The sequence below is a fragment of the Rhea pennata genome, chromosome 5, assembly GCF_028389875.1.
Source record: "Rhea pennata isolate bPtePen1 chromosome 5, bPtePen1.pri, whole genome shotgun sequence".
Classification (NCBI taxonomy): Eukaryota; Metazoa; Chordata; class Aves; order Rheiformes; family Rheidae; genus Rhea; species Rhea pennata.
In genome coordinates, this window is record NC_084667.1 from 43,084,181 (window position 1) to 43,104,634 (window position 20,454).

Genomic DNA, 20,454 nt, shown 5'->3' on the forward strand with positions numbered 1-20,454 from the left:
TCTTTCAGGAGACAAGTTTGAGGGTAGCAGGTTATTCCTGCAGCTTGCATTATACTCATCCCAGCATCTCATCTGGGCCCTCTGCTCTTTGTCCTTCTGTCCTGGTGGCTCTGATCCACATGAGCCATTTTCTACAGTCATTGCCTATTACAGGGTAAGCACAACCTGCTTCTGTCACTGCTTATCACTTCTGCCACTGCTTTGTATAGCAGCATGACTCCCCAAGGCTGCACAGGGGCTCACACCCTAAGAAAAAGAATATCGATCTTCCCACATACTGTGGTGCTCCATTATACCGGCTGTACTCTTGTACATCTTACTGTTGTAAATAAAACACAAAACAGCATTGATTTTCTGCAGACAGAATATACAGCCAGAAGAAAATTACAGCTGGCCTTCAGTCAAGCTCTGTCTTGTGTCTTGGTCTGCCCTGGTATTTTCTCTCTGCACGTGATCTCGGACAGCTGTCCATGGAGTAAACTTCCTCTACATATAAAATTGCCTCACAAGAACAGCAACAGCACAAGTTTGCCCCCAAGACAAACATTACTACTTGTACATTAGTGCACACTCTTCAAAAAAACAGTGGTGTACCCACATGGGTTGGTGCCTGCCACATTATATTCACAAAGAAAACGTTCTCCTCTGCATCAGCCTCCCCAGCACAGCCTTCACTTCCTTGTTCCTCAGGCTGTAGCTGAGAGAGTTCAGCATGGGGATCACCATGGCATAGAGCACAACTGGCACTTTGTCTTCTTCCTCTTAGAAGTGGGATCTGGGGATGCACATAAGTAAAGAAGAGGATGAACAAGGTGAGTGCAGTCAGATAGGAAGTGCATGTGCTGAAAGCTTTGCACTAGCCCTTGATGGAGTGGATCTTCAGGATGGCTGCAAGGACATATATGCAGGGAACAAGGTTAATGCTGCTAGTCAGTGTGCCAAGTATGAAGGACAGGGTGAAGAGCACCAGCTTGTTGGTGTGTGGGTGTTTGAGGAGAAACAGGAGATCACTGTGGAGATATCACAGAAGAAGTGACTGATTACACTGAGTTTGCAGAAGCATAGCAGGAAAGTAAGGCTAGTGTGTGTTATGGCATTCACAATCCCCATCATGTAAGGGCTAATGATCAGCTGGGCATCCTTTTTTGGGGACACGATGACAGTGTAGAGCAGATGTTTGGAAATGGCCATGTAGTGGTCATAGGCCATTGCTGCCAGGACGTGACACTTGGTAGCCACAAAAAGGCTGAAGAGCCACATCTGTGTGGTGCACTGAGAAAATGAAACTTTCTCAGCTTTCTGCTGAGCAAAGAAATTGGCCAGCATCTGTGGGGTGACCACAGAGGAGCAGCAGAAGTCTACAAGGGACAGGTTACTGAGGAAGAAATACATTGTATGTGAAGTTGAGGGTCAACCGAGATTAAAAATACCATCCTGAGATTCCCCACTAATGTGATGATGCAGCTCACCAGAAAAAACAAGAATTCCTCCCCCCAAAAGGGGAATCCACAATTCCAGGCAGTTTGAAAAACCCTCAAGAATGAACTCTATCACTTCTGCAGTTTTCTCCCTTCCTTTATTCCTAGCTTGTATGAAGAAAAAACAAAGACCAACAACAACAAAAATACAACCTATGGACTAGTGTTAGATAACTCAGTACCCATGCCCTGGTCGTCCTTGGAGATAATCTCATGGGATTGGTGATTGCTTTTCTATAGAAATGGGATGTAGGACTGGAAACACTTCTGAACCATCTTTAGTCCTTGTGGGCAGCTCTACCAAATCCTTCTTTTCAGGAGCTAATCCACTCCTTCACGAATTAGTTGCTTACCACTTATTTTCTTACTGCAGAGTTCAAATCAACTATGCTGTGCTGGGCCAAAATGTTTCCTTGTCAGATGGTGTCCAGATACTATAAATGATACTAAAAAAAAAAAAAAGACACAGGTGCCCACCTGCCTGGGAAGATGCTCTGGAGGAAAGGGGGCTGCTGGCTCTGGGAGGAACTGAGCATGTATTTGGGGGAAATGGCTGGCTCAAGGGGAGCTGGCTGGGAGTGGCAGGGAAGCAGACCCAAGGCTCCAGGAAAAGACGAAGACTTCCCAAGGTCTCTGGAAAGCCTGAGGGATCGGTGGACTCCAAGAAGGTGTGAAATCTACCTGGAGTGGAGACACAGGCTGGTAGAAGTCTTGCCCTGCAAGACTGCTGTGATGGGCAATAAATTTTTTGTTCAAGTCCTCCCTCACCCAGCAGGGCTTGACACCTCCAGCCACATAGTTTTCTTGTTCCACATTGGTATTTTGCATTCTTACAGAGAAAAACTTTCAGGACTGGAGGCTTCCATGTGCATCACTGTGCTCTTTCCAAGCGAGAATGGGGAAGATGGCAGTCCCAACTCAAGGCTTGGGGTTATTCATATTGTTCCTTGTGAATTCACAACCAGTCTCAAAGTATATTTTTAAAAATCATTGCCAGCAGAGACCTTGAAAGATCACCTAATCCATCCTTTGAACTAAGACCAGTCCAGCTTGGCAGATGTTTTCCTGCAGCTTGAGTGTTCATCCAGCTGCCCCAGCAACATTGCTGCACAGTCACAGGCTGATCACCAGTTGTGAGCCTACCTGTTACAGAGGATGAAGTCTTCCTCACCATTTGGGATAAGAAATGAAGAATAGGAATAAAATTTCTGCCTCCTCTTCCTTTGATCGAGGAGCTTCAGCACTGCCTTATCTTGTCTGTTGTGCAGGGTGAGACACCCCACCAAACACATGGTAGACCAGGCAGCTGTGGAGCTACCCTGAGCTTCAGCTTTTCACTGGTGCAATTTCACACAGACTCCCAAAGCAGTTCTGGTCTGCTTGCCCCACTGTCCTCTAACCACGAAGAACCTCTTTTTTCTTAAATCCTCTCCCTGAGAGAAGAGATTTATCCTGCCACTAAGTATCTCTTAAAAAAAAAAAAAGGTTTGTGTGTGTTTTGAAATGATGCCAATTATTTTCCTGCCTTTGGGACTGAAAATTATATGTACTTTCAGTTAAACTTACTGTGCTCTGGGACATTATTATCACCTTGTTTTCACTTCCATGTAGTAGAGGAGCACATTCCTGGGGAATAGTGGCCTCTGTGATGCTGGATCAATACCTCTGCTTTGCAAGTGTCCCAGTGACCTCAGTTCTGATTGCAGTGTCTGTTCTGGCTTAGGTTATCCTCAGTGTGGTGGAAAGAATACTAGGTGAGTTAGTTCCTTTCCATTTATACATATATACATATATATGTACATTTGCCTCTGTTTATATATATGTGTGTGTGTGAAATAAAGAAGAAACACTGAAAAGTGCATTTCTATTTAATGCAGTGTGAAGTTTATTTGTTTGCAATTTACTTAAGCCAGTTAAAATAAAGATCAGTCTTTAAATGAAAGGTGCCCTTTCATAACACAGATGAGAAGGTCCAAGCATATGTGCCAAGATGGTATATTTTCACATCCAGTAAAGACCATCTTTCTGAACTGGTCAAAATGCTTCTGTTTAATGCCTTCTCTATCCCTCCTTGGATGGGATTCACTGCGCGTTTTAGTGCCCTGAAGGCAGCAATGGGGCATAATAGTCCTGACCAGCCTTAGCTGGACTCCAACTCACACCACCCTGTCCATGGCCCGGGAGCCCTATTTAAGCTTCATCGTCTTCCTGAGCTACCTTGTAGATGTGCTTGTCTCCAGCCTGGTCTCTGCCTCCTGGATGGACCCCATTTCTTGCCATGTCTGCGGCTGCCAATGGACCCTGTTACCAGCTGTCAATGGACCCTGTTACCAGCCCCAGGCTCCGCCTGCCATGTCAGTCCCCATGGGTCTGTGCCCTGATGGGAAGGGTATTGGCTGTGCTAAGGTCCCAGCTGGCCCTCACTGCTTCCTAAAGCTTTTTCCTGAAGCTATTCTGTTTCAGATTTTTGTTCATGCATGGTGGAGATGGAGTGCACCCTCATCAAGTCTGTGGGTGATGCCAAACTGTGAGTTGGTCCAGCTAATAAGCTTGCGGACAGGGTGGCCGTGCAGAGGGACCTGGGCAGGCTGGGGGAATGGGCCACTAGGAATCTCATGAACTTCAGCAGGGACAAATGGTAAGTCCTGAATCTGTGATAAAATAGTGTGTGCTGGGGAGCATCTCCACTGTGAGACCTACGGTCCTGGCAGGCAACCCTGAGCCAGCACTGTGCCCTGGCCTACAGCATCCTGGGCCACATCCCCAGGAGCACAGACAGGATGTGGAAGGCTGTGGTTATTCCCCTTTACTTGGCACTCTTTAGACCACATTTGGGTACCTCCTCCAGTTTTGGCTTTCCACAGCAAGAATAATGTCTACAAACTCCAGCAAGTCTAGCAGGGATAACCAAGATAGTTGGAAGCTGAAGCACATCATCTGTCAGAAGAAGCTGAGGGAAAAGTGCTTGCTTAGCCTGGAGAACGGAAGTCCTTCAGAGGACCTAAGAGCAGCCTCACAGTGCCTACAGGTTGGTTATCAAGAAGCCAAAGTCAGGCTCTGCAGAGGTGCACAGCAGGGAGATGAGGAGCAGTGGTCATAAATTGTAATGGGGACATTTGACTGGATGGAAGACTGTTTTCCCCCCCAGAGGACAGTCAGGTACTGGAGAAGGGCCCACCAAGGCTATGGAGCCTCTGTCCTTCGAGATTTTTCAAGACTTGACTAGAGAAAGCCCTGAGCAGCATGATGTGAATTCAGCATTGAACCTGCATTAGCGAAGAGATTGGACTAGAGGCCTCTTAAGGGCCTTTCCCACCTGGGTCCATGATTAGTCTGATTCAGTGATCCCCTACAAATGTACTGAAGAGCCAGGACCTTTGAGCAGACCTCATGGATAGTATGTGATGTGGAGACAGTAGTGCTCAACTAGCCAACATGTTGAATGAGATATCCCGTTTTTTCCAAGCATCCTTAAAATACTACCACTGCTCTCTACTGGGATGAGTACAGCAGAGCAGCTTGTGAACATGTCTTAATCATGGTGGATGGCATGTTTTACGTTTATGACACCTCTTTCCTTTAACAGATGCTCTCATATGCATCCCTTCCCCAGCTGTTTGCAGCCAGTTTCCATTCCCACCTGCAAGCAAATCACTGCCACCAGTGAGATTAAGTGTACTGCCTCAGAGTCCTTCACAGCTGAGCTAAGGGTTAGATACCTGCTCTGCTTCTCACACCAGGGCCACAGGCATACAGAAAAGGAAGGAAGAAATGCCACAAAAGAAAAACACTAGCTGAATTGCCACCTGTGACACTGTCAGGGCTGTACGATCAGCTCTATGTTGGCATCTATCAAAAGAAAGGCTGCACAAGGCAGTAGTCTCCTTGGAGGAACAAACTGGTCTCCCATGGCCAAGAGCATCTTGTGGGGAGCTGCCCCAAAGGAGATGAAGGGCTATGTGCTCAGCACACGGCTGTCTGTGGGCCTCTGTTGTGGTACTGCCCCTGGGCCCCAGCGCAGTGATCAGATAGTTCCCATGGCTAGAGCGGCACCATTAGTCTTGGTGGGTTAAAGGAGTCCCCAGACTGAGCTGGGCTGGGGCACACTGCTTCTGAAGGGAACAGGTATCTCTCTTTTGCCCTTTATGCTCTCTACAGGTTAAACTATCATTGCAGAATTGGATAAACTATGGTGCATGAGATACTGTGGGGAAAGCCAAATCTGGTCTTCTAGAAATGAATGCATTTGTGAGCAGAAAGAACCTCAAGTAAACTAGCCCAGAGGTGTTTATTTTTTTTAGACACCAAAGTTAGAGTAAATTCCAGAAAGAATGACCTAGTAACAATAAATGTAAACTCAATGAAAGTGAACTCAGAGACTTGGTAAAACAGTGCCCTGGTTGGGATTCACCTACCTAACTGCAGATGTTGAAAGGTTCTTTGTGTAAGTCTGGCCATGTTGTCCAAGTGTCCTTAATATTGTACAGTGAGAAATAGGTGCTTCTGGTGAGTGGTATATCCTGGAGAAGTGTCCAAATCTAGCTCAACACCTTGGAAAGACTAAGTAAAGAAGCTGATACGGCACCCAACCAGAGGAGAACCCTGGTGCACAATCATATTAGAAAGGGCAATATAAAACTGCAAGTTATCTTGAAACTGGAAAAGTGAGAATGGTAGCAAACTGATTTCTGTATTTTGGTATGCTTTTTATTTAATGGATGCACATTCAATTCAAGCAAAAATGTCCTACAAACAAAAGTAAATTTGACCTAACTTGCCATGACAAAGCTTAACAAATTTCCTTAAACTGATACATTAGTAAGAAGTTACTGTATGTGTTTCTCTAGAAAAAACAGGAGGAAAAAGTTCTTCTAATTCACATCCTTTCATAAAAATGCGTTGTCTTGTGTATAGTTTCTCCTTGCAAAGTTAAGTACATAAGTATAATCACTTATCCTCTGTAGACATTATTTCTGGTATGTTTAGGGGATTTGCCAAAACACAACCCACAGGGAGAAACCTCTGCATGATGCAACTGTAGGTCATCAGGGGAAGCTCATTCTGTTTTCCAGACGCCCTGGAGAACCTGTGATAACTTATCCCATGAGTATGGGATCAGTGGGACATCATTCTGTTTTCGTAGAGACTGACAGAGCCTATATTTGGGCTTCCACTCAGTGCTCACTGAGTGAAGATCTGCCACTAACTCAGGAGACCATTAAGTGGAGTAAACATAAGTGAATTTCAGAGACAAAGAGATGCTGGATGGTGAGATGTTGACTGTCCTCATATGTCTCTGTTAAGAATTTGATCACTTTATGCCTAGGCAAAATCCTCCATCAGCACCTGCCTGATGATACTACCTGCTTATAGTTTAACTGGGACGGAGGAGAACTGTGAAGAACTGCAGGAGTGCCAGTGTAAGGTAGAAAAACTAAGGATCTTAGCAAGAAACTACTGATAAAGAATGCAGTAAAGATGCAAAAGAAGAGGTAGGAAATGGCAGTGCACATTGAATAATGCTTTTATAGATGGTGTCAGATTAATCTTACTAGACCTGTGCTGCTCACAAGAATTCACAAGCAGCAAGAGTGTCATAGTAGACAAGCAACCCAGCAAAGATGGATTCTTAAGTTAGCACTGTGTTTAAGTCAGATGTTAAAGTTAATTTTTTCAAGTCCCAGAATAAGGGGAAAGCACAGCCATCTTTCCCCAAAACTTTAAATTCCAGGATATCCTTCCACATTCTGATCGGACCTTGTATTAACTGTAGCCTTGATGGATCTACTTAGGTAATGTATTTGCTGCATCAAAATACAAGAAAAAATGAACAAGGGTGCCTGATCCCTAGCTGTCATCATAATTACAAAACATTTAATGAGCCCCCCAAAATCCACATGTAGATACCGGATTTGTGACTGGAAGGGAATTATGGGTCAAAGGACAGATTGTGCAAACCTGCTTTCTTTGTTGGATGATTATGGAAAAGAATTTCTGAGAACGGCCATTTTTTTTTCTTTTGAAGATGTTACTGTCACTGCAATAAAATAATAATTTCTTTTACTTTTTTTCCTTTTCCATTTAACCTCAAAGGCTGTGTCAGCTTTTCATATTAATATTTAAGAAATGGAAATTGCATCCCGCAATTTTTCACTCCCTTCCTTCCAGGTCTCTCTGCAGCGATTAAGGACAGTAAAAATGGCTGATGAGAACTGTACCAAGGTGACACACTTCACCCTCTCAGGACTGACAGAGCACTCACACCTGAAGCCCGTCCTCTTTGCCCTCTTCCTGGGTACCTACGTGCTGACTCTGGTGGGAAACCTCAGCATCATTGTGCTGGTCAGGGTCAGCCCCCAGCTCCACACGCCCATGTACTTTTTCCTCAGTCACTTGTCCTTCTTAGACATTTGCTACTCGTGTACCATCAGCCCCCAAATGCTGTTGGACCTTTCAGAAAAACACAAAGCCATTTCTTTTGCTGGCTGCCTCACGCAGTTTTACTTCTACGCTGTTTTTGCCACGGCTGAGATTTACCTTCTGGCTGCCATGGCGTATGACCGCTATGTGGCCATCTGCAGCCCTCTACTGTATGGAGTCGTCATGTCTCCCAGAATCTGCATGGGCCTGGTTGCCGGGTCCTACCTCGCAGGGCTGCTGAATGCCCTCATACACACCAGTGCCTTGCTCCAGCTCTCCTTCTGTGGCCCTCGGGTCATCAATAACTTCTACTGTGATGGGCCCCCCTTGTTTGTTCTCTCCTCCACAGACACGTGGCTCAATGAGGTTGTAATGTTTGTGTTTGTGGGCTTCAACATGACCATCACCAACCTGCTCATCATCACCTCCTACGCCCGCATTGCAGTGACCATTGTGAAGATGTGCTCTGCTGAAGGTAGGCGCAAAGCCTGCTCCACCTGTGCCTCCCACCTAGCCGCTGTCATGATGCTCTGTGTGAGTTTTGTTCTCATGTACCTACGGCCCAGCTGCAGTTCAGCAGTTGATGAAGATAAGTTGGCCTCAATTTTCTCTGCTGTAGTGATACCTTTGTCAAATCCTATGCTTTACAGCCTGAGAAACAGGGAGGTGAAGGCTGCTCTGAGAAGACTTCTTAGGAGGAACATAGGCCCATGATTTTTTTTTAACCTTCATGCCTCTGTCTTATTCGTTGCTAGGTATCTTCTATGTTCAATCAGATGTGACCAGGTTGGGATTCTATTTAAAGTGTTCATAGGGCCAGGGAAGAGCGACTTTTCTTTGAGCTGGTGACCTTCTGTCACAATCTGAATATCTGACTGTGGGTCTCAAAATGGATTGCACTAGGTTTCGTGATACCCCGCAGACAAATAAAGGTGAAGTCAACACCAAGCGACCGATAAATCCAATTAAAACTTTTTCTTGACTAAACGAGAGGAATGACTAAGTGGTCAAGAGTGCAATCCTAACTATTTTATACCATATGTTATACTACACAGGCAAAACGGAACTTTCTCTACCGTATGTTATTGGCGAGTTAGAAAAGGCTGAAGAAGAGAAAAGGGGAAAAGGAAAGGAAGAGAAATAGAAATGATAGGAAAGAGAGAGATCACCACCCTAGGTTCCAGCAATCTCTTGTCCAACTTTGTCCCTGACTCGAGGTTCCTGGATGGTGGGCAGGCAGCTACCTGCCTTATCTTGCACCTCTTGTAGGTTCTCATTTTCCGAGATCCTCCCATCAGGCAGAGTTTTGTCAGAAAGTTTGAGCAGGGGTACAGTGTCATTCGGAAAGTTCTCCAAGTGGGTCTGAGAGTGCAGGGAGTCCTGGTGGTTGACTTGTCCTCTTTATTGCCATGACTGTAGTATGACCTTTCTGTGCGTATGCACCCTTAATCTTTAGTCAGAATGAGGGAGTTAATGCAGGAGACAGCATCGTCTTGCCTACACAAGACTTGCTGTCTCCCACCACTTTCCAGCTCTGAAAACAGCTTGTTTAAGGCATATCTCATATATCATGTCCATGACACCTTCATACTCAACATCTTGCTCAACAGCCTAAAAGTAAATAGGAGATAGTTTCCCTGAGCAGAAGGAGGAGGAGAAACTGTTTCCCAAAGCACTTGTCAGTACTACAGAGGATGTGTTCATTCTTTAGCAAGTACATAAGGGAGATGCAATGCATCATCTGAATTGTTATACTAACTTATTTCCTAAGTTCACAGCCACCATTAGTCTCCATGATCAACCACGAGGCCTCCAAACTTGTTTGTGGTGATTGTTCTAGCCCTGAAGGATCCAGCTGGTGTTGAGGAAAAGAAATTCTGGCTGCCAAGTGGGAGTACTCCTGCTCATTCTCTCCCTACAGAATATAACTTGGGGCACTTGGTTCTGAGAAGTGTGGGACCAAGCTGTGAAAACCAGCAGGGATTTTGCAGAGGGAAAGCCTGAGCTCCACGTGAGTGATCACAGATGACATATCATACTTGCACTGCTCATTGCAGCTATCCAAGGCCCATGATGTGACTCTGCTCTCTACTGATGGCCAGAGCTGTTGGCCATGTGTAGCAGGAAGGCTTTTCTGCCCTCAGATTAGCTTCCATCACACCCAGGACTACAAAGTTGTCCTTGTCAGGAAGAGAGGGAAGAGAGCCTGACGGCTCTGCTGTGGTAGGATATAATTTATTAGGGAGAGCAACAGAGGGTTGCCCTTTCCTTCTCCAGGGCCCTGAAGTAATGGTGGAACAGGTTGCCCGGAGAGGTTGTGGAATCTCCTTCTTTGGAGACATTCAAAGGCCATCTAAGCACAATGCTGGGCAATGTGCTCTAGGTGACCCTGCTTGAGCAGGATGGTTGGGCTAGATGATCTACAGAGGTCCTTTCCAGCCTTAACCACTCTGTGATTCTGTGGATGAGGTGATAACAACCCCTCCATCTTTTTTAGTGGCATCTTTGCTTGACTGTGTTTACCTTTTCAACAGGTATCATTGGATATTGGCCTTAGCTCAGATACATTCAGGCAGATTTTTAGAGCAAAAAGGAATGCATAATCCAAGCTGAATAGTCTGGAAAGGTGCTCTGAGAGCACCTTTAGAAAACAGTGGGCTATGTCACATTCCCACAGCCAAGGAAAAAATCCTCTAAGCTTTTGGAAAAGACATGTCTACCTCAAAGTAACTAAAAGCCAAAGCCTGTCTTGTGCTTACACATATGGTAGTAAGGGGCCAGGGCAGAACCTCGAGTACTGACACAGATCACCCAGGCTGGTTAAGCGGTCTGACACCTTCCCTGCACAACTTTGGATCCTTTCTCCCATCCTAGCAGGATGAGCTCAGTGTGGCGGTGTCATCTCCCGGACTGTTTGCTGTCAGCCCTCTGGACCAGGCTGTGCTGTTTTAGCCTGCTCCCTTTGGCACAGCCCTACACCATCCCAGGAGGCCCGGTGTTGCTGCTCTCTGTCTCCATGCACTGCTGCCATTCCTCTGCCTATGCTCTGCGTATCAGGACCATACTATGAAAGTCACCATAGGTGGCTTTGTGAAGCCAGGCCACAGGCAGAGCTGTTCAAAATGGTGAAAGTGTCCATGAGGGTTTGCACGGTGCTGGGCTTATTTTTGCAACGGGACTATTTAGCCTGGAGAAGAGAAGACTGAGGGGAGATCTTACCAATGTCTACAAGTACCTGAAGGGAGGGTGTCAAGAGGACGGGGACAAACTCTTTTCAGTTGTCCCATGCAAAAGGACAAGAGGCAATTGGTAGAAATTGAACTACAGGAAGTTCCGCCTGAACATGAGGAGGAATTTCTTCCCTGTGAGAGTGATGGAGCACTGGAACAGGTTGCCCAGAGAGGTTGTGGAGTCTCCTTCTTTGGAGAAATTCAAAGCCTGCCTGGATGTAACTCTGCATGCTGTAGGTGACCCTGCTTGAGGAGGGGGGTTGGACTAGACGATCTGCAGAGGTCCCTTCCAACCTTACCGATTCTGTGATTCTGTGGGAGAGGATGGCTGGCCTTGATCCTGGTGGAGGCAGTGTAGGAGCTTGGGGGTTTGGCTGGAGAAAAATCTCCCTTTGACCTACGCAAAGATACCATCTGCTGGGGGAAGGCAACCAGCTAACGATGGTCATGCAGTGATATGATCAATTGAAAAAAAAGTTGAATATGGCCTACAAGCAGGTCCAGGGCACAGACTGCCCTTTTGGTCCATTCTGTGCAGATGAGCTGGACATTCATCTGGTCAATAATTGCAAGAGTGCAATCCCAGCCCAGGCATCACGAGTCCACTAGCTGATCCTCCTCCTGCTTGGTCATCAAGGTCAAGGCTGAGCACACAGCCTGGATGTTCAGGGGAGATCCCTTGTCCCTGTTGTTGCTTTTGTCCTGTCCATAGCTCTAGTGAGTGTCAGCTTGCTTTTAATTCTTGGTACCTGGGGAAGGGAAAGGCATGGGTGTATTCTGAGATGACACCAGTCAGGCTGTAGAGAGTCTGGAGATGTGTCCTGGGTGATGGGGGGAGAGGAGGAAAGAGAGAATCATTCATGTCTTCAGCTATGAAGTCCCTACAAATGCTGTAGGAGACAAAGTGGTGATGGCTGGGAAATGGCTCTGCTTGGAGTCCTGCAATGTTGTGGTGCAGATTGCTGCCTCCCATGCCCATGTGGTGTGGATGCAGCCAACTTCATCACATGTTTACTGCCAACCTCGATAGGACATATACATGTCCACATGCAGGCACATTACCTTTGCAGACACCTTTCTCTCCTTGGCCCAGTCAGAGGAGGTGGCACCATTTGTATTTTAAGCCCTCTGGACCTTGATTTCGAATCTCATTCCTGTTCCAAAGGGAGGTTTGCCACTGAAGCGAGTGGCCAGCCCTGGAGAAACTACTGAAAAACACTGCTGAGGAGCCGTGAGAGAGTTCATAAGCTAAAGCTGTATGAACTAAAACAGGGACAGAAGTCAAATTGTTGGGATGGTAATGCAAACTCTGGTGCCCAAGAGGAAAAATACTGACATGACATGTTATAAAACCTTGAGGGGAAAAAGTAGAAAATCAGGAGAGGAGGAGAGTAAGATGCCAGGCAGATGAAGGCTCAGCCCCTTCCCAGGCGTGAAAGATGCTAGATCTTTCCAGCTTGGCTGATGCCCACCTGGCAGTAGCCTCAGTGGGATGAGAGCACAGCAATTCCTACCTCAGTAGCCTGCTGGTCTTAGCTATCTTGTGTGTGTGTTAGCTAATAAATAATTGCTCTGTACTCTTAAGCTGTGTGTAACTTGCTTGCAGAGTGTGCATTGGAAAAAATAACCAAGCAAAATCAGCCCAGTAGAGGAAGGGTTATAATCATGCAAGGAACTGGTTGGGAGGACATTAAAGCAAAGCGAAAATCTCCTGGATGATACTGGAGATTGAATATTAGAGTAAGTAAGCCTGTTTCCTGTTCAGCTTCTCATGTGATATCACCAGTAAATCATTGGCAGAGTGAAGAGAAATGAGGGAGACGAGCAGGAAAACGAGAGTCTGTATATGGGATCGAGTGAAAGGACTTAGAAGGGCTCCCTTCCTCTTCTGCTGCCTGGTTACTCTTGATGACTCAGAGTCATAAGGTGAGAAACATGGATGCAATTCAGCATGACTAAGGCATAAGGCTGATGTCCCATGCTAACATTTTCTGTCCCTGAAAAGGAGTTTCTCTGAGTTTTAGATTTTGATATCAGACTCAGTCTAAGGGGAAATGGCAGCTGCCATGGGAAATGCAGAGGTATTATTTAATTGCTTCTCCCCCTGCTGAGCTCCTGCTGTGCTCCAGGGAGGATGACCCAAAGCTACAAGTGTCTCATGTCCCTGTGCAATATGTGCTAAAGACTGAGGAGATGTTGCTGCTCCCCAAGTGTGTCTGGGTATCTTTTATTTCACTGCACAGTTTCTTTACTCTGTCCCTGCTGCCATGGCTCTTGCTGAAGTCCAGACATCGAGGTGTAAGTGGCAGCTGCAATATCTTAGAGGAAACTCGATACATGTTAACTAAAGCTTGGGTCTGCCTTCCACTGTACCTTGAAGTTCATTGAATTCTGATTCCTGCAGCCAGTGAAAGGGACTATAGGGTAGCATGGCGTGGACCTCCAAAAGTAAAGCTGTCTGACAATACAAAGCAAGGGACAGCTCACCAATGTTGAGACTGTGAGAGAAAAAGGGCAAAGGTAGGTGATTTGTGTGCTGATAAAATCTAAGGTTGTCCTTAAAGATGTGAATCAAATCTCCCTAAGCTAGATAGCTGGAATATGTTAGAGGAATACAGGCTCAGGAGAGCCTATTTCTCTCACCTTTGATTGAAAAGACAGCCTGGAGAATCAGGTGAGATGAATTGCTGTGAGTTTGTCGGACTTGTGTTCGCCAGGAGAAATCTGCATCTATTGATTGTCCAAGGCTTCTGCTCACACTATTTCAGATACTGAGAGAGCTTTCTCAAGGCAGACAACAGGGAGGATGTTAACACAAATTTCTTTCACTTTTCACTCCCTTCCTTCCAGGTCTCTCTGCAGCGATTAAGGACAGTAAAAATGGCTGATGAGAACTGTACCAAGGTGACACACTTCACCCTCTCAGGACTGACAGAGCACTCACACCTGAAGCCCGTCCTCTTTGCCCTCTTCCTGGGCACCTACGTGCTGACTCTGGTGGGAAACCTCAGCATCATTGTGCTGGTCAGGGTCAGCCCCCAGCTCCACACGCCCATGTACTTTTTCCTCAGTCACTTGTCCTTCTTAGACATTTGCTACTCGTGTACCATCAGCCCCCAAATGCTGTTGGACCTTTCAGAAAAACACAAAGCCATTTCTTTTGCTGGCTGCCTCACGCAGTTTTACTTCTACGCTGTTTTTGCCACGGCTGAGATTTACCTTCTGGCTGCCATGGCGTATGACCGCTATGTGGCCATCTGCAGCCCTCTACTGTATGGAGTCGTCATGTCTCCCAGAATCTGCATGGGCCTGGTTGCCGGGTCCTACCTCGCAGGGCTGCTGAATGCCCTCATACACACCAGTGCCTTGCTCCAGCTCTCCTTCTGTGGCCCTCGGGTCATCAATAACTTCTACTGTGATGGGCCCCCCTTGTTTGTTCTCTCCTCCACAGACACGTGGCTCAATGAGGTTGTAATGTTTGTGTTTGTGGGCTTCAACATGACCATCACCAACCTGCTCATCATCACCTCCTACGCCTGCATTGCAGTGACCATTGTGAAGATGTGCTCTGCTGAAGGTAGGTGCAAAGCCTGCTCCACTTGTGCCTCCCACCTAGCCGCTGTCACCATCTTCTATGTATCTGCTGCTTTCAATTATATGCAACCCAGTTCAATGAACTCAATGGAGAGCAAGAAAACTGCATCCATCTTTTATAGTATTATAGTCCCCATGCTGAATCCCTTGATTTATAGCCTGAGGAACAAGGAGGTGAAGCATGCCATAATCAATATTTTCAAGAGGAAAATGTACTTCTGAAAGTCATTTTTATTTTATATTGTTTTCCTTTCCCCTCCCCTCTCTTTAAAGAGAATTTTTCACCCAGGTCTGTGAGACTGCTACTTCCAAAACTGTTTGAAACCTCATGGATTAGGACTAGAAAATTAATTAAGTCAGCTATCAGTCTGATTGTGGCCACTGACATAGCTATGTCTTTTTTGTCTGAAAAACGAGCTTTTGTCCAGTTACTCTGTCCCCCACCATGTAATATTTATATTGCCACTGTGCAAAACAGCAAAAGGTAAGTCTATGAGCTGGAGATGGTGATGATGTGGATTTGCACACAAAATCACAGAATGGTTAAGGCTGGAAGAGATCTCTGGAGTTGTCTAGTCCAAGCTCTCTACTTAGAGCAGGATCAGCTACAGTGGGTTGCTGAGGACTGTGTCCAGTCAGGCTTTGAATGTCTGCAAGGATGGAGATTCCACAACCTCTCTGGGCAATCTGTTCCAGTGTTTGACCACACTTACAGTAAAAATATTTTTCTTATATTTAAATAGATTTTTTTTATATTTCATTTGTCTTTTCACTGCACATCATTGATAAGAGTTTGGTTCCATTTTCCCTACCTCCCCCCATCAGATATTTATACACAATAAGATCCTCCTTGAGCTTTCTCTTCTCAAAACTGAACAGTGCCAGCTCTCAGTATCTCCTCATATGAAAGATGCTCCAGTCTCTCAGTCACCTTCACAGCCCTTCATTGGACTTGTTCCAGGAGCTCCATGTCTCTCTTGTACTGGGGATCCCAGACCTGGAAATAGCACTCCAGGTGTGGCCTTGGTATAAGTCCAAGTATACTTGGACTGAGTATACTCTTCTGTATATATAAAGAACACATTAAATGAGCTTTTCAAATTCATATTCTGAGTCTTCCCTTAAAGTGAATTTTCTTCTCTAGACTATATTGAGAACCAGAGGCACTTTTTCCATTTCCTGAACTCAGCATGGAATGTGAAACAGTGACTGAGTACAAAATCAGGGGCTCTGAGCTGAAGTTAATGTTCTTTATTTCCTCCTGTGCATTGCTTTATATATAGGTACGCTGAATTTCATTTGCCATCCTCCTGCTCAGCACTTTCTTGTGTGTGGCTTCTCTGAGAGCACCTCGGGGTGCAGGTCCCAGCACTGTACTCTGTTTCTTGACTCTCCCCATGCCCACACTGGTTAGCTCTGGATTGCATTGAGGAGCGGTCCTGGAGCATGCGCCATACACCCCTCCTACAGAAAACAGAGCTGAAAATCATGTGCTGACCTCAATCATCAGCAAGGAAATCAAGGACTTTTAAAACTGTCAAGAAGAGAAATCCAGGGGAAGGTTTTCCTGCAGGGTCATCCTGCAAGGCTTGCACTGCTTCCCTTATCCTCATGCCCTCTGCATGCAGCTGCTGGAGGAACTGGTCCCCATTACCCTGGTGGAGCTTGAGGGCTCACTTGCATTCTTGCTGAGGCTGACAGAGGCATCACTGGCAGCCCCTGCTCCTGTGGGCAGGGGAACGTTGCCTGCCCTGGGCAGCACTGCCTGTGCACCGAGCGTGTGGCTCAGCTGGACACGGGCTACCTCTGGGTAGGGTCTGATGACCGGGCTTGAAGGGGCCACACAATCTCTGTTGACTCAGGTAGGTGCCACAATGCCATGAAGTTCTCTAAGGAAAATCAGGTGCTAATTCCCCTTGTGAGTCAGAGGTGGGAGATTATTGACTCCGTGAAGCCTGCCAAGATATAGGCCTCTGTGAATAGCTGAATTCACTAGCACTGGTGGTGCTTTTCACATTGTTTAGCATTTTTTAACACGTTAACCACATTTAATACCATATCAAGTGGTACTGAATATAAATACCACTACATATAATATATTACATATTTTATATACATTACATATATTACATATAACAATATAAATACCATATGAAGCGTTGTTACACAGCTGCACATCTCAGAGAGATGTAAGGTTGATTGCACCAGCAATCAACCCTATGTTGGAGAGGACTGCCATTTGACATGCACTGAAGAGGGAGGGGACAGTAAAACATTTGGATGACCCTGGGATTGCTGCAGATCAAGCAGTGCTTTTATAGATAGAAATGGCCGTGGAGGAGGCTACATCACAGACTTCAACCCCCTCAAGCAGCAGAAAACCACTAAGAATGGCCAGCACAGTTAGCATCCATGAGGTGGGGTAGTAGCACTGTGTGGGTCAGGGCCGTGAAGGCAATAATAGGCCTTGATGGCCCTGAAGAGCCTCACCTGGACCTCCACCCAGCCCATAGCCCAGGAACCTCATTTAAGCTCAGCCCAGGGTGTTCAACTTACCTCTGAGCTGTTTTGTAAGTGTGATTGGTTCCTTCCTTGTCTCTTGGATGGACCTCAGACCTGTACTGTAGGTAGTTTTTCTCCTAGATGGACTCTTTGAATATATGTTGTCTCTACCTCTAGCTTGCTTTCTTTTGCTGCTGATGAGTCCCTGGATGGATTTTGGACCTGATTCATTGCTTGTGGTGTCTGGGGCTGCTGATGGACCATGTTACTGGTCCCTGATGCTTGTTTATAATGTGTTGTGGAGTTTTTCATCCTGAGTTTTCTAGCTCTACATGCTGCAGCCCCTGTGAAGTCCCAAGCACTTGCTGCAAGGTGTTAAGTAACTTCTGCCAACCCTTGGTGGTCAGGGGAAGCTGCCTTCTCAGCTGTTGGTGGCAGGGTGTGTGGACTTGTTTTCCTTCAAATGCTGGTGGTAACCTCTAGGACCAATGGAGTGGAGGATGAGGGAGGCATATGCCAACATACTGACCCACAAGCTCTCTAATCACAGACTTCAGGGCCTGGAGTAGTTGTGCCAAACCAAACAGCTTTAGAAGTGCTTGTTGTCATTAACAAATAAGAAAGTTTCCTTCTTGATAGTTTCTTTGAGGCTGTACCTTGGTGGCTTGTTAGGAAGAATGAGATAAGCTAACTGTGAGCTCTCTGAGAAGATTTCAGGGCCATTAGAGACTTTCTTCCTAATGCCCAGAAGGGCTTGTTAAGCTGATGGCTCCTGGAAGTGTGGCTGGCCCCTAGAGTGAGCTCCTTGTTTGGAGAAGGAGAGCAATGTAATTTGTGATAGAAATAGATTTAACCACCTAGTTGATGAGGGTTTGGAGTTCAGGCTAACTGAGAGGCTTCCAGTGGGTCAAGCTTTAACTCTTATGTCTGTCTGCTGCTAGACAAGGACTCTTGTTTGGTCTCATTAAAGAATAAGGCATCTCTTGTTCTCACTGCATGTGCATTTGGTGTCTTTCACTAATCAGATGCTTCATCTTTGCCACTCCATAGGAAATGAAACACAAATTTAAGTTCTTTAGATATTGTGGGAGCCTGGGTTGGCCTAGGAAAGGCTCGTGTATGTCTCTGGCTGTAGTCCCCCTTTTCTGGTTTACCTTGTATTAAATAATTTTGCATTTGTCTCTGTATATAGCTGGTAAAGGACTCATCTATCCTAGGGACTTCAACTGTTCCAGGGGAATCTATGGGAGATGTAGGTTTCTCCAGTACATAGGCCACCTGATTCAAAGTTAATTCTTCTGTGCCTCAGCTGACATAAACTGAGGCTAGCTAATGTTCCTGCTGGGCAGCTGGACAGTCTTGGTCTGGGACAGGCAGAGTGGCACTGAGCAGTAGCAATGCCTGCCAACTCTGCATCTCTGCCAAGGCTGCAAAGAAAGGCTCATTCATGGAAATGCCAACAGGTCATACTCCAGCAAGGGCCTGTGCCAGCTGTCAAAACCCAGTCTTTCACCTGGCCACGATCAAACATGGCATATGGCTGAAGAAACCCAGACAATCTGGAGCTTGTTTGTTTATTTGTTTTCTATCTTATAGGGCATAAGAGATGGACAGCAGCTGAAGATACATCACCAAATGCCAGGATTGTGCTCTGGGGTTTCTTTTTGTGCCATAGTGAGAAAGGTGAGAGCCACAGCTGGGGAATCACAGTAGGAGAGCCCAGACATGTCTCACCAGGGCTCAGGCTGTCAGTACCTGATACAGCACCAGGAGCCAGAGTTGGGGTTCTCCTTAGGTCAAGTCCTCTCCTGTGCAGGATGGGGCTTAGTGCTGCTCACTTCTGGTGCATAGGATACTAATGAGCAACTGCAGTTTCCACATCTCTAACCTCCAGGCAGAGTCAGGATGCACCAGCCTCACTCAAAACATTTTTCTAATAGCTGTTTATTCAGCACTGTGATCTTCCTTAGCCAGAGCCAAGGCCACTAAAAAAAGAAACAAAACACCCTCTCCCCCCAAAAAACAACAAAAAGTCAACAAAAAACCTTTACTTGATTCTGGGACTCTTTCAATGAGCTTGCAGAGGAAACCACATCAGTACGAATGCTGCCTATTAAGACTTTTGCTTTGTTTTGTGTGGGCAAACATTAGAATATAATGTACACCATGAAAGTTATAATCAGAAATTTGTGTATCTGGAATGACCTCTATTTTTAGGTATGTTGTTTAAAAAACCCAATCATTTGGGGTGAGGGGAAGGGGGAAAGTGTTTGCATACCTGGGAGATTACAGATGCAAGTGTGCTTGTAACGACTGTAATTCAGCCTACCTAAGTCTTGCAGTCTAAAAACTAATTGTTTAGCCTTGTCCTAAAATAGGTGTCTAAATTGAGCCAGTTTTCCTGGACAGACAGAAAGGCAGAAAAATAGAAACAAATACCACATCACAGATGCTTGTAACAGCATTGTTTGTATTTTACTTTCCTTTCTTTTTTTTTTCTTCCCTCAAGCATATTTCCATTACTAGTTTTCTCAGATAAATAAGATTAAGATGAGAACTGTTTTCCCAGTCTTTCATTCACATGTAAAACATCCAAACTATGTATTCCTCCAGCAACAGCTGGGGTCTGGTATGTTTTCTTAGTACAGCTATAAAGTTCAGACAGAATGTCCTCAGTCTCATGCTGCCCATGAAGGAGCCGTTTTGTCCAGCAGCTGGACCGTTTGGAAAATAATGGGCTATGCTTCCCAGACCTGCATCTGGCTAACTAGTCGGAGGTAAGCATTGTATTCTTCATGGATATGCCCTCTCTGCACCCTTCTGAAGCTTTTGTACACATCTTGAAGCAGGTTAGGGAACCCTTTGCTTTGCTGTTTTATATCTTGGGCAAATAAATTTCTGTCTAGCTTTTGAACTTTGAGAATGGCTTATGGAAAATTCACTGCTATTCAGATACTTATGGTTGCATTGAAAGAGTTTTCTGCCTATTGACTGTAGAGGGAGCCCACAGAAACACCTCAAGGCCTAGGGAGCTAGCTTGCACTTGGATGCTTAACTTCATTTTTTTTTTTTTTTTAAACAAATGAGATGAATCTCATCTTTGGAGAGCAAAAAGTCAGCTGTATCCCACTGTGCTTTGTTATAGTTTCCATAAGCTTAATCCAGTTTTCCTGACACATTCCTCAGAGGCTTCTGGTGCTAGTTGCTTGTTAGGGATTGGACAATGTGTT

The 20,454-nt window shown here is 45.7% G+C and overlaps 2 protein-coding genes and 1 pseudogene across 2 annotated transcripts; 2 read left to right on the plus strand and 1 right to left on the minus strand.

Moving 5' to 3' along the window:
* Positions 1-624: 624 nt before the first annotated feature.
* On the minus strand, positions 625-1,395 carry LOC134141416 (olfactory receptor 5G29-like; annotated as a pseudogene).
* Positions 1,396-7,667: 6,272 nt separating this feature from the next.
* On the plus strand, positions 7,668-8,612 carry LOC134141417 (olfactory receptor 8D1-like). The gene has a single exon (XM_062577654.1). It carries the CDS (start codon positions 7,677-7,679, stop codon positions 8,610-8,612), a length of 936 nt encoding a protein of 311 aa, XP_062433638.1. The 5' UTR covers positions 7,668-7,676.
* Positions 8,613-13,999: 5,387 nt separating this feature from the next.
* On the plus strand, positions 14,000-14,944 carry LOC134140720 (olfactory receptor 5J3-like). Its single transcript, XM_062576274.1, has one exon. The coding sequence runs from the start codon at positions 14,009-14,011 to the stop codon at positions 14,942-14,944; it is 936 nt and encodes a 311-aa protein (XP_062432258.1). The 5' UTR covers positions 14,000-14,008.
* Positions 14,945-20,454: the final 5,510 nt, after the last annotated feature.

Coding starts and splice junctions, on each gene's coding strand:
- LOC134140720 (XM_062576274.1), top strand. CDS start 14,009: ATGGCTGATGAGAACTGTACCAAGGTGACACACTTCACCCTCTCAGGA.
- LOC134141417 (XM_062577654.1), top strand. CDS start 7,677: ATGGCTGATGAGAACTGTACCAAGGTGACACACTTCACCCTCTCAGGA.